The 13,128-nt window shown below is 31.5% G+C and overlaps 1 protein-coding gene across 1 annotated transcript in view; it reads left to right on the forward strand.

The window, feature by feature from the left end:
• Positions 1-13,128, forward strand: part of LOC130447956 (uncharacterized) — a 93,766-nt gene that overhangs the window by 22,534 nt on the left and 58,104 nt on the right. Inside the window, exons 4-5 of the mRNA XM_056785037.1 lie at positions 580-1,723; positions 10,529-10,960. Coding sequence (XP_056641015.1) covers positions 580-1,723; positions 10,529-10,960 — 1,576 coding nt within the window. The remainder of the gene's footprint in view (positions 1-579; positions 1,724-10,528; positions 10,961-13,128) is intronic.

Consider the following 13,128-nt stretch of genomic DNA (forward strand, 5'->3'; position numbering starts at 1 on the left):
CGAATTTTTTGTAGGTGTTCAGGTCCGGTTTTTATATTTTGCATTATTTTTTTTTATTTCGCGGTACCTTTTCTGTTCGAAACAATCTAGATTTCTCTCTATAAAGACGTTAAGAAATCTACAGATCCAGATTATAAACACTTTATTGATGTAATATACAGGGTTTATCAATATAAAATGATAATTTTTGTAGGTGTTCAGGTCCGTCTTTTATAATTAGCTTCTTCCTTATTACTTCCTTATTCGTTCAGGTCCAGTTTTTATATTTTGCGTTACTTTTTTCATTTCGCGGTACCTTTTTCTGTTCGTAACAATCTAGATTTCTCTCTATAAAGACATTGAGGTATCTACAGATCCAGATCATAAGTACAATCACTTTATTGATGTAAGTAATATACAGGGCTTTTCAATATAAAATAATAATTTTTAGTGGGTGTTCAGGTCCGTCTTTTAAAATTTTGCGTTACCTTTTTTTATCGCGGTGCCTTTTTCTGTTTCAAAACATCTAGATCTATTCTATCTATAAATTTTTCGAATGGTATATGGTGCATAAGAAATGTCATCTGTAATTTGTTACAGAATTTCAACGGCAACTTCGGTGTGAGCTATCAAGATTTGTCGATTCTCCGCGACCCCAATTTGGAAAACTTGAAAACCTCCCCGCTGGTAGATCATTTCATCAAAAACAAAAAACAACGATCCCCGATAGTTAGCGAGATCTCAGCCTTGTCGTCGAAAATTTTAAAATTAGACTCGAATCGGGAATGCGTGTCTAATTTTAAAACATCCTCAAGCAGCGAACCGAACATTCGGAAAGCAGTAGACGGCCGACAGTACGCGACAAATCTCAGTGTCTCTAGCGTGCCAAAAGACTTAAACTTCATCGGCGATTTCACGAAAAGTGTTTGTAGGTCTACCAGCGATTCGGTCGCGTCAAAAAATTGGAATCTAGCCGATTTGCATCTCGAAAATTGTAATGAAACTGGATTGACCGAAGAGGAAACGATGTCGTTCAAACGCGAAAGCAGCTACAACGAAGCTATAACCAACACGACGAATTACAAACGAGAAGGAAGCTATGCCGAAGCTATGGCCAACAGAGTCGATCTCAGTGACGACGAACACAGCTTGTATAACAAAAATAAACCGAAATTACCGAAAAATCCGATCGTGGAATTCGATAAAAAAGTACTTAAAGCCATATCCGAACAGAGTTTGATCAACAGTAATCAAAATCTTGACGAAGCCGAGGTTCAAATCATCAATTCAACGCCAAAACGTACCGTGGTCAGTACGCCGAATCTGGCCGAGCAAATACAAGAAGAAGAAGAAGAAGAAGAAGATCGTAGGAAATCGTCGATGGATATCGCGCGAAAGGGTAGCAGTACGAGCGGTATATCCGACGTCGAAGAAAAAACGCGAATGTCACTAAGAAGTTTCAACGGTTCAAATAGAGGTGTCCATTTTTCCCCGGTGGTGTCGGAGGTGAATTGGAGGGACGATTCCGTTTCGACGGTAACGCCGGATCGGGAGAGCAGTTACAGTTTAGGTAGTTCTTCTTCTGGTAGAGGATCGCCTGCTTTGATCAAACCTCGCGCGGTGAGAATGAGTTACTCCCAACCCGATTTGTCGGATGATAAAAAAGAGTTCGTTGATAGTTTGAAAAAATTGCGACAGGATTTTAGTAAGAGTCAACCGGACGTTGCCAAATTTAAGAGGAGAGGTATGTTTTGTTTTTTATTTTATTTTTTTTTTTTCGCGGAAAAGTTATGAATCGCAATTTTTTTTTCTGTGTTGGAATATATCGCATTGGAGTTGCTCCAATTACCCCAACAACTTGATAACGAATCTATAGGAACGTTTTTCTTATTTATTTGATTCGTTTTTTGTAAGGATGGGGTAAATTTACACACACGGTGTATTTTATTTATACTACATATTTATAAACACTTAACTATTCACTAATACTAATACACTAATTTATTTAGAAACGCCGTTTGATTTAATTTTTATTACTTTGACTTAAAATACAATTTAAAAGTCTAAATAGAAAATTTTGCAACTTCTGTCCTCCATTTTGTTGAAATTTAACCGAAATCCGTATCAATTTACTTGTACTGTTTTTTTCCAAATATTTTCTCGTAGTTCCAACTTAACTATTCACTAAAACTTGTTACACTAATTTATTTAAAAACGCCGTTTAATTTAATTTTTACTACTTTGACATCAAATACAATTTCAAAGTCTAAATAGACAATTTTACAACTCGCGACCTCCATTTTGTTGAAATCTAACCTCAATCCGTATTAATTTACTTGTACTGTTTTTTTCCAATTTTTTTCTCGAATTTTTGTGCTATGTAGTAACAATGTTTGCGAATTAATACAACGCTATGCAATTTATTTATTAACTATGTGCTATGTAGTTACTAGGCTTGCGAATTAATTAGACATTATGCAATTTATTTATAAACTTCCACTTAACTATTCACTAAAACTTGTTACACTAATTTATTTAAAAACGCGGTTTGATTTAATTTTCACTACTTTCACATCCAATACAATTTAAAAGTCAAAATAGAAAATTTTGCAACTCTTGAACTTCATTTTATTGAAATCTAACCTCAAACCGTATTAATTTACTTGTACTGTTTTTTTCCAATTATTTCCTCGAAGTTTCGTGCTATGTAGTTACTAGGCTTGCGAATTAATTCGACGCTATGCAATTTATTTATAAACTTCCACTTAACTATTCACTAAAACTTGTTACACTAATTTATTTAAAAATGCCGTTTGATTTAATTTTTACTACTTTGATTTACAATACAATTTAAAAGTCAAAATAGAAAATTTTGCAACTCCTGACCTCCATTTTGTTAAAATTTAACGGCAATCTGTATTAATTTACTTGTACTGTTTTCCTCCAATTATTTCCTCGAAGTTTCGTGCTATGTAGTTACTTGGCTTGCAAATTAATTCGACGTTATGCAATTTATTCATAAACTAACACTTAACTATTCACTAAAACATGTTGCACTAATTTATTTAGAAATGCCGTTTTATTTAATTTTCACTACTTTGACTTACAATACAATTTAAAAGTCAAAATAGAAAATTTTGCAACTCTTGAACTCCATTTTGTTGAAATTTAATCGCAATCCGTGTTAATTAATTTGTACTGTTTTTTCCCAATTATTTACTCGAAGTTTCGTGCTATGTAGTTACAAGGTTTGCGAATTAATACGATGCTATGCAATTTATTTATCAACTTCAACTTAACTATTCACTAAAAATTGTTACACTAATTTATTTAAAAACGCCGTTTGATTTAATTTGACATCGAATTATTTACTGACTCCTCAGCTGTCAGAGACTCGTTTATATACACTATGTCACTTTCCTGAATGTTCGAAATTTCTAATTTGCCGGGAAAAAAGAGGCCTTCTTGGAAATTGTCTAAAAAAAGAGTCACAACATAATTTAAACAGGTTACAAAAACAATACAAAGAAATTTCCGCAGTATAACTGGATGCCTTCTAAGAAATGCACCCGGTGGACCATTCAAACTTTAAATTTTGCCATCTATATCAGTGGGAGAGTTTTTAAAAGTATTTAAAAGTAAATTTCTGGGTAAAAATGGCAATAAACAATTAAACACCTTCAAAAAATAGTGTTTGGTTTTTCTCTTATAGTTCGTAAATTATATTTTCGAATTTTTGGAAAAAGGTCCTTAAAGAAGAAGAAATCTACTAAAAAAAGTTCAAATTCCCGAAACTGTACCTCGATTATTTATAATTTTAATTCAATTATGAAAATAGCCCTCCGCGAGTACGTCAATTAAAAAATTTTTCAAAGTACTTCACCTCTGTGGGTTTTTTTGTTATTCGAAATGTATTTTGATCTGCAATTTCTGTTTTATTCTATTAAATCAGAGGAATGTACAATTAAAAACGAAACAAATCGTTTTTTTTTCCAAACAAAACACCTACAGCTTTTTTATAAACGAATCGCTTAATCGTAAAATGTCGTATAAATAGATCGAGAAATCAAAGTAGTGCCATTACGATTTTTATGATTAAACATCAGTAATTGTTTGTTTGTTTTCATCTGTACACTTTCAGCACGATTAGCCGTATACTATTCATAAAATTCGAACTCGAAATAGATTAAACATTCCATAAGACTAATATTAAATAAATATTTGCCGTAGGTCGTCGGCAAATCAATTTTCGATACTGAACACACTGTATATACTACCACTACACCAATACTCATAGTGTACGTTTGGTCGGTGGGAATATCACACGCCACGCCACCCCACGCCTCGTTTCGAATGTGTGTACATATATTTTATTCGTTTAATTCTTTTGTCTGCGTTCCCACTCAACCCACCACACGCCACTCTACGCCACGCCATATCACGTGGGACGATTCAAAATTCTCAGTTTTATCGTAACCCCCGACCTCCATTTTGTTGCATTCTAACTTAAATCCGTATTAATTTACTTGTACTGTTTTTCTCCAATTATTTTCTCGAAGTTTCGTGATATGTAGTTACGAGGCTTGCGAATTAATTCGACGTTATGCAATTTATTTATAAACTTCCACTTAACTATTCACTAAAACTTGTTACACTAATTTATTTAAAAACGCCGTTTGATTTAATTTTTCACTACTTTGACATCAAATACAATACTAAAGTCTAAATAGACAATTTTACAACTCTTGACGTCCATTTTGTTGAAATCTAACCGCAATCCGTATTAATTTACTTGTACTGTTTTTCTCCAATTAATTTCTCGAAGTTTCGTGATATGTAGTTACGAGGCTTGCGAATTAATTCGACGTTATGCAATTTATTTATAAACTAACACTTAACTATTCACTAAAACTTGTTACACTAATTTATTTAAAAACGCCGTTTGATTTACTTTTCACTACTTTGACATCTAATACAATTTCAAAGTCTAAATAGACAATTTTACAACTCTTGACGTCCATTTTGTTGAAATCTAACCGCAATCCGTATTAATTTACTTGTACTGTTTTTCTCCAATTAATTTCTCGAAGTTTCGTGATATGTAGTTACGAGGCTTGCGAATTAATTTGACGTTATGCAATTTATTTATAAACTAACACTTAACTATTCACTAAAACTTGTTACACTAATTTATTTAAAAACGCCGTTTGATTTAATTTTTCACTACTTTGACATCAAATACAATACTAAAGTCTAAATAGACAATTTTACAACTCTTGACCTCCATTTTGTTGAAATCTAACCGCAATCCGTATTAATTTACTTGTACTGTTTTTCTCCAATTATTTTCTCGAAGTTTCGTGATATGTAGTTACCAGGCTTGCGAATTAATTCGACGTTATGCAATTTATTTATAAACTAACACTTAACTATTCACTAAAACTTGTTACACTAATTTATTTAAAAACGCCGTTTGATTTAATTTTTCACTACTTTGACATCAAATACAATACTAAAGTCTAAATAGACAATTTTACAACTCTTGACCTCCATTTTGTTGAAATCTAACCGCAATCCGTATTAATTTACTTGTACTGTTTTTTTCCAATTATTTTCTCGAATTTTCGTGCTATGTAGTTACGAGGCTTGCGAATTAATTCGACGTTATGCAATTTATTTATAAACTAACACTTAACTATTCACTAAAACTTGTTACACTAATTTATTTAAAAACGCCGTTTGATTTACTTTTCACTACTTTGACATCTAATACAATTTCAAAGTCTAAATAGACAATTTTACAACTCTTGACGTCCATTTTGTTGAAATCTAACCTCAATCCGTATTAATTTACTTGTACTGTTTTTCTCCAATTATTTTCTCGAAGTTTGGTGCTATGTAGTTACTTGGCTTGCAAATTAATTCGACGTTATGCAATTTATTTATAAACTAACACTTAACTATTCACTAAAACTTATTACACTAATTTATTTAAAAACGCCGTTTGATTTAATTTTTACTACTTTGACATCAAATACAATTTCAAAGTCTAAATAGACAATTTTACAACTCTTGACCTACATTTTGTTGAAATTAACCTCAATCCGTATTAATTTACTTGTACTGTTTTTCTCCAATTATTTTCTCGAAGTTTCGTGCTATGTAGTTACGAGGCTTGCGAATTAATTCGACGTTATGCAATTTATTTATAAACTAACACTTAACTATTCACTAAAACTTATTACACTAATTTATTTAAAAACGCCGTTTTATTTAATTTTTACTACATTGACATCAAATACAATTTCAAAGTCTAAATAGACAATTTTACAACTCTTGACCTCCATTTTGTTGAAATCTAACCGCAATCCGTATTAATTTACTTGTACTGTTTTTTTCCAATTATTTTCTCGAATTTTCGTGCTATGTAGTTACGAGGCTTGCGAATTAATTCGACGTTATGCAATTTATTTATAAACTAACACTTAACTATTCACTAAAACTTGTTACACTAATTTATTTAAAAACGCCGTTTGATTTACTTTTCACTACTTTGACATCTAATACAATTTCAAAGTCTAAATAGACAATTTTACAACTCTTGACCTCCATTTTGTTGAAATCTAACCGCAATCCGTATTAATTTACTTGTACTGTTTTTCTCCAATTATTTTCTCGAAGTTTGGTACTATGTAGTTACTTGGCTTGCAAATTAATTCGACGTTATGCAATTTATTTATAAACTAACACTTAACTATTCACTAAAACTTATTACACTAATTTATTTAAAAACGCCGTTTGATTTAATTTTTACTACTTTGACATCAAATACAATTTCAAAGTCTAAATAGACAATTTTACAACTCTTGACCTCCATTTTGTTGAAATTAACCTCAATCCGTATTAATTTACTTGTACTGTTTTTCTCCAATTATTTTCTCGAAGTTTCGTGCTATGTAGTTACGAGGCTTGCGAATTAATTCGACGTTATGCAATTTATTTATAAAATAACACTTAACTATTCACTAAAACTTGTTACACTAATTTATTTAAAAACGCCGTTTGATTTACTTTTCACTACTTTGACATCTAATACAATTTCAAAGTCTAAATAGACAATTTTACAACTCTTGACGTCCATTTTGTTGAAATCTAACCTCAATCCGTATTAATTTACTTGTACTGTTTTTCTCCAATTATTTTCTCGAAGTTTGGTGCTATGTAGTTACTTGGCTTGCAAATTAATTCGACGTTATGCAATTTATTTATAAACTAACACTTAACTATTCACTAAAACTTATTACACTAATTTATTTAAAAACGCCGTTTTATTTAATTTTTACTACATTGACATCAAATACAATTTCAAAGTCTAAATAGACAATTTTACAACTCTTGACCTCCATTTTGTTGAAATCTAACCGCAATCCGTATTAATTTACTTGTACTGTTTTTCTCCAATTATTTTCTCGAAGTTTCGTGATATGTAGTTACGAGGCTTGCGAATTAATTCGACGTTATGCAATTTATTTATAAACTAACACTTAACTATTCACTAAAACTTGTTACACTAATTTATTTAAAAACGCCGTTTGATTTAATTTTTAGTTTTGACACTTAATACATTAAATAAAAGTCTAAATAAAAAATTTTGTCACTCTACGCCACACCATCTCTCTTGGGACGAATCAAAATTCTCAGATGTAATCGACGCGTGTTGAGACATGTGAATATGCCTTTTTATGACAATCTTTGGAAAAGTTTTATCGCAAAGTTGGCGTGAGTACACAAAAACGTACTACTTAAATTGACTGCGCTTAGCGTGGCGTGGCGTGGCGTGTTGCTATTGGATTTCGACCTTAAAGTTTCCAGATTACTCTCGATTTATTTGTTTTTTCAATGGTCAATAAGAATAATTTGTCGTACGAGGGCAATTCAAAAAGAACTGTATTAAAATGAGACGAAATAAAAAAAATTATTATCTAAATCTAAAATATCGTTTTCAAGATCGGGATTTGGGATTATCCCAAAAGACAATTGTCACAAATTTTCTAATTTTGTAAACGTTTTCTGGTTTTTGGGGGAATTTATGATCCTCCCTTGTACTACTGAAAGAACAGGCGAACTTCGTCTCTGAAGACGTTAACTTGGTTATCGAAACGCGCGTCAGACGGTGCAATCGTGAGTGAATAAAAACCTGGAAAGACTGAATATATGGAAATGCAACTAAAAGGATGAATCAGGGGGAAAAACATTAATGGAAGAAGAGGGAAGCAGAAGAAGAAGAAACAGAACAAAAATGAATGGATAAGACACTGCCAAACAAGTATTAAACAACGTGTTCAAACTTGAAACATACGATGTATAGATTATGTACTTTCTAATACAACTACCGCCATCTCTAGGCCAGGTACTTCTCGAACCATCCTCGTATGTTTTTAAAAAATATGCGATTTCAAAAATATAGCCATAGAGAATCGAATTTATATGCCTAAATTTGGAAGTACATTCGAATTAATCTTCATTTATAGAAAACTTATTAAAAAATATCTCGAGGAATAGTCGACGTGGAAAATGTGTTTATACAGTCGAAAAGTTAATTGATTTTAAAAAAAGATCATTGGAAATTTCATTGCGACGATTAAATACAGACAAAACTTTTCGAATCGAAAATAAACTTTAGTGTAGGTGTTGGAAAAATGTCTGTAATGTAGAAGACCTCAAATTTTTGTACCGAAAATACACGCTCGGATAATCCGATTTCTAATTTTCAATTGAGGAAAATTTACGCGCTTCTTTTGGAACAAAAATCCAATCCGATATCCGTCCGATAAAAATAGAATAGATTTTTGAAAATTTATTCACCCAAAATATATTTTTATATTACTACGAGGGCGCGTTTAAAAGTTTCATCCAAATCAAATTGTTTATTTTAATATTGAACAAAAGTTTGGCCTCGGAGTTGCTCTATTTTTGTTCAAAGTCCTACACTCGCTGCTATACTATTATATAAAACAATCAAAAATGAGCGATTTATCGGAAATAATCGATTAATCGAAAAGCTTCAAAAGAACGATTGTGGTTTGATTTGAAATGATGAACATACAGCGAAACTTCAAGATTATCTTATCGATATTTTTATATTTTCCGATTAATCGATTATTTTTCGATTAATCGATTATTCCGCCCACCCCACTATACAGTACCGTTGGATGTATAACTGTCTTATAAATGCGTAACTCTTCGTCTCTTGGAATATTTTCTGAGCTTAATACGGTTCCAAACGTTTTGTCCCAGTCTTTTGTCATTATCCCTGGTTTCAATTCCGAATAAATCGAGATCGAAAACTTCTCTGGTAACCCTCGTACATTGTAGTACGAAAAATTTTGTTTTTATTCAAAACTATTTGAAGTATAATGAAGTTGTTAACTATACAAGGTATGTTTAATAAGTTTGGGTTTTTTTTTATAGTCACCTTGCACTGTTTTAATTGGAATCATAACCTAAAAAGTATACTGAAAAAAACCAAGCGATTTTAGCGTATTAATTAATAATTTACTCGCGTATTTTTTTAAGATTCAATTTATTTATTAGCATTAAACAATCTATTTGAATTAATAATTTATAGAATTTGAATCATTGAGAAAATGTTTTGAAAACTAAATTACTAATTATTATCCATGTAGCGTCTATTGCTACAGGAGGATTCATTTTCTAAACCACTTTATTTCTTATATTACGACATATTTTTCCACTAAACCTCGTATAATAAGTAAATAATTAATTTCAATCAATTTCATTTTTTTCATTTTCCTATCCTGAATTTCTCTCTTAAGTCTTCCATCATCTTTTCCTTGGTCTTCTTTTTTTTTCGCTCTAAAATCTGATATTCCATGGCTCTGATCCAGCCAGTTTTCTCAGCCTTAGTTCTTACTCCTTTTCACCCCCAAATAGCCTCCCGAGTATTTTTCTCCCGCACTTCCTTTGGCAAGAATCCACGTTTAGCTTCTGTAGCTTTTCCCTGGATCCAATCCTGCGTTAGTTTACAAATATTTTGATCAAGTGTTATTTTCGTAAGTTTTATTAGCTTTTATGGAATGTTTTGATTACTTATAATGCTCTACAAATAATTTCTATTCATATTATCGTAGCCTTCCTACTTGTAATCTTCTTTTTCGTTCGATATTTTGATTTTTCTTACCGCCCACGTCACTAAAATCAATCAAAAGATTAAAAGGATCAGATAATCCTAATCTTTGACTAAAATTCGTTGAAAAAAAAATCGTAAAATATAAATGTAGGGTTTGTATTAACGACAGTACCCTGTATAATTTTTCATCGGAATAAATTAAGCGTTTAAATATACATATCGACGTATTTTTCACCAACATACCCTCATTTATTTATTCCATTGGGATATTACACCATATTATTATTATATTATATAGTAATTATTTATCTGATACCACCCCGTATTTCCGCCTATGAAATTCCGAAGCGAAACAGTAAATAAACGCACAATTGTTTTGATTCCATCTCTCTTTTACAGGCAGTCAATTGATAAAGAAAGACGAAGACGGAACTCTGGTCAAAGCCTACATAGACCGCGATGGTATTCAATATAAACACACGCACTTGGACATCGGTTTTAACTCGCAAACTACGACAGCTGGTCTACCCCACCAATTCGAAACGCGGCCGCCACATGAACGCAGCTCAACAAGCACGGTACAAAAAAGTGCTTTCAAGTCCGCCATCGGTTCAGTTTCTTCAGTTAACAACATGGAAGCGCGAGATGCGCATCGCGAAATCGCACATGCGCATAAAGATTCGAAACAATCGAAAGCTTCGGGTAAGCTCGGCGGTTTTTTTTCGAGATTGGCGAGTTTTCGATTCAGCTTGAGGAAAGGGGCGGAAGAAAAGGTGAAGCTGAAGAAAAAGAAAAATGTTGCCGATGCACCCGGTGTGGGGAACGCGCCAGGTGAGTTGGTTGAATGGAGATAAATATATCTGTCGAACCGTGTGGGTTATAATGCGAAATGCATGTTGATAGGCGTGTGGGCGACTGACTGCATTCATTTTACTTCTTTTTTTTATAAATAGATTCTATTGTAATTTGGTTATTTTCGTAATTATTTCTATATTAATGACTAAATAGAATTTATCTTGAGGCATCGCGTGGTTTTTTTATTATTATAATGAGTGTGATCACGTTCTTTGGACAGTTTATTGATATGATACAGGGTGTAGTTAAAACTAATGGTCAAAAAGTTTACGTGATGAAAAAAAAACGAACGATTTTTATATTTATAATTGTATTTTAAAGAACATCTAAAACTACAATCTGTAATTGTTAATTTTTGCATTTTCTGTAATAATTTCGATAAAAAATCGTCGTCTTATCGTTTTGATGATTCAAGGTCAAATGTCAAAAAAATGAGTTTTTCGCGATTTTAAGCAAAACTGTGAGTTTTATCATAAAAATATGTTAGACGAAAATTGTAGATCATCAAGTTATCTACAAAAACGTATTAATACTTTTTTCCCTACGAGCCACCGTTTTTGAGATATAACGATTCAAAAAGTTGTACAAAGTGAAACCATTAAATACGAAAACTTTTTGAATCATTATATCTCAGAAATGGTGGGGCATAGGGAAAAAAGTATTGATACGTTTTTTGTAGATAATTTAATGATCTACAATTTTCGTCTAAGGTATTTTTATGATAAAACTCACAGTTTTGCTTAAAATCGCGAAAATCTCATTTTTTTGACATTTGACCTTGAATCATCAAAATGATAAGTTTTATCATGAAAATACCTTAGACGAAAATTGTGGATCATCAAGTTATCTACAAAAAACGTTTCAAAACTTTTTTCCCTACGAGCCACCGTTTTTGAGATATAACGATTCAAAAAGTTGTACAAAGTGAAACCATTAAATACGAAAACTTTTTGAATCATTATATCTCAGAAACGGTGGCTCGTGGGGAAAAAAGTATTGATACGTTTTTTGTAGATCATTAAATTATCTATAAAAACGTATTAATACTTTTTTCCCTACGAGCCACCGTTTTTGAGATATAACGATTCAAAAAGTTGTACAAAGTGAAACCATTAAATACGAAAACTTTTTGAATCATTATATCTCAGAAATGGTGGGGCGTAGGGAAAAAAGTATTGATACGTTTTTTGTAGATAATTTAACGATCTACAATTGTCGTCTAAGGTATTTTTATGATAAAACTCACAGTTTTGCTTAAAATCGCGAAAATCTCATTTTTTTGACATTTGACCTTGAATCATCAAAATGATAAGTTTTATCATGAAAATACCTTAGACGAAAATTGTAGATCATTAAATTATCTACAAAAAACGTTTTAATACTTTTTTCCCTATGAGCCACCGTTTTTGAGATATAACGATTCAAAAAGTGGTACAAAGTGAAACCATCAAATATGAAAACTTTTTGAATCATTATATCTCAGAAACGGTGACTTGTAGGAAAAAAAGTATTGATAAGTTTTTTGTAGATCATTAAATTATCTACACAAAACGTTTCAAAACTTTTTTCCCTACGAGCCACCGTTTTTGAGATATAACGATTCAAAAAGTGGTACAAAGTGAAACCATTAAATACGAAAACTTTTTGAATCATTATATCTCAGAAACGGTGACTTGTAGGAAAAAAGTATTAATTCGTTTTTTGTAGATAATTTAATGATCTACAATTTTCGTCAAAGGTATTTTTATGATAAAACTCACAGTTTTGCTGAAAATCGCGAAAACATAATTTTTTTGACATTTGACCTTGAATCATCAAAACGATAAGTTTTATCATGAAAATACCTCAGACGAAAATTGTAGATCATTAAATTATCTACAAAAAACGTTTCAATATTTTTTTCCCTACGAGCCACCGTTTTTGAGATATAACGATTCAAAAAGTTGTACAAAGTGAAACCATTAAATACGAAAACTTTTTGAATCATTATATCTCAGAAACGGTGACTTGTAGGAAAAAAAGTATTGATACGTTTTTTGTAGATAATTTAATGATCTACAATTTTCGTCTAAGGTATTTTTATGATAAAACTCACAGTTTTGCTGAAAATCGCGAAAACATAATTTTTTTGACATTTGACCTTG

This window comes from Diorhabda sublineata, chromosome 8, assembly GCF_026230105.1.
Source record: "Diorhabda sublineata isolate icDioSubl1.1 chromosome 8, icDioSubl1.1, whole genome shotgun sequence".
Taxonomy (NCBI): Eukaryota; Metazoa; Arthropoda; class Insecta; order Coleoptera; family Chrysomelidae; genus Diorhabda; species Diorhabda sublineata.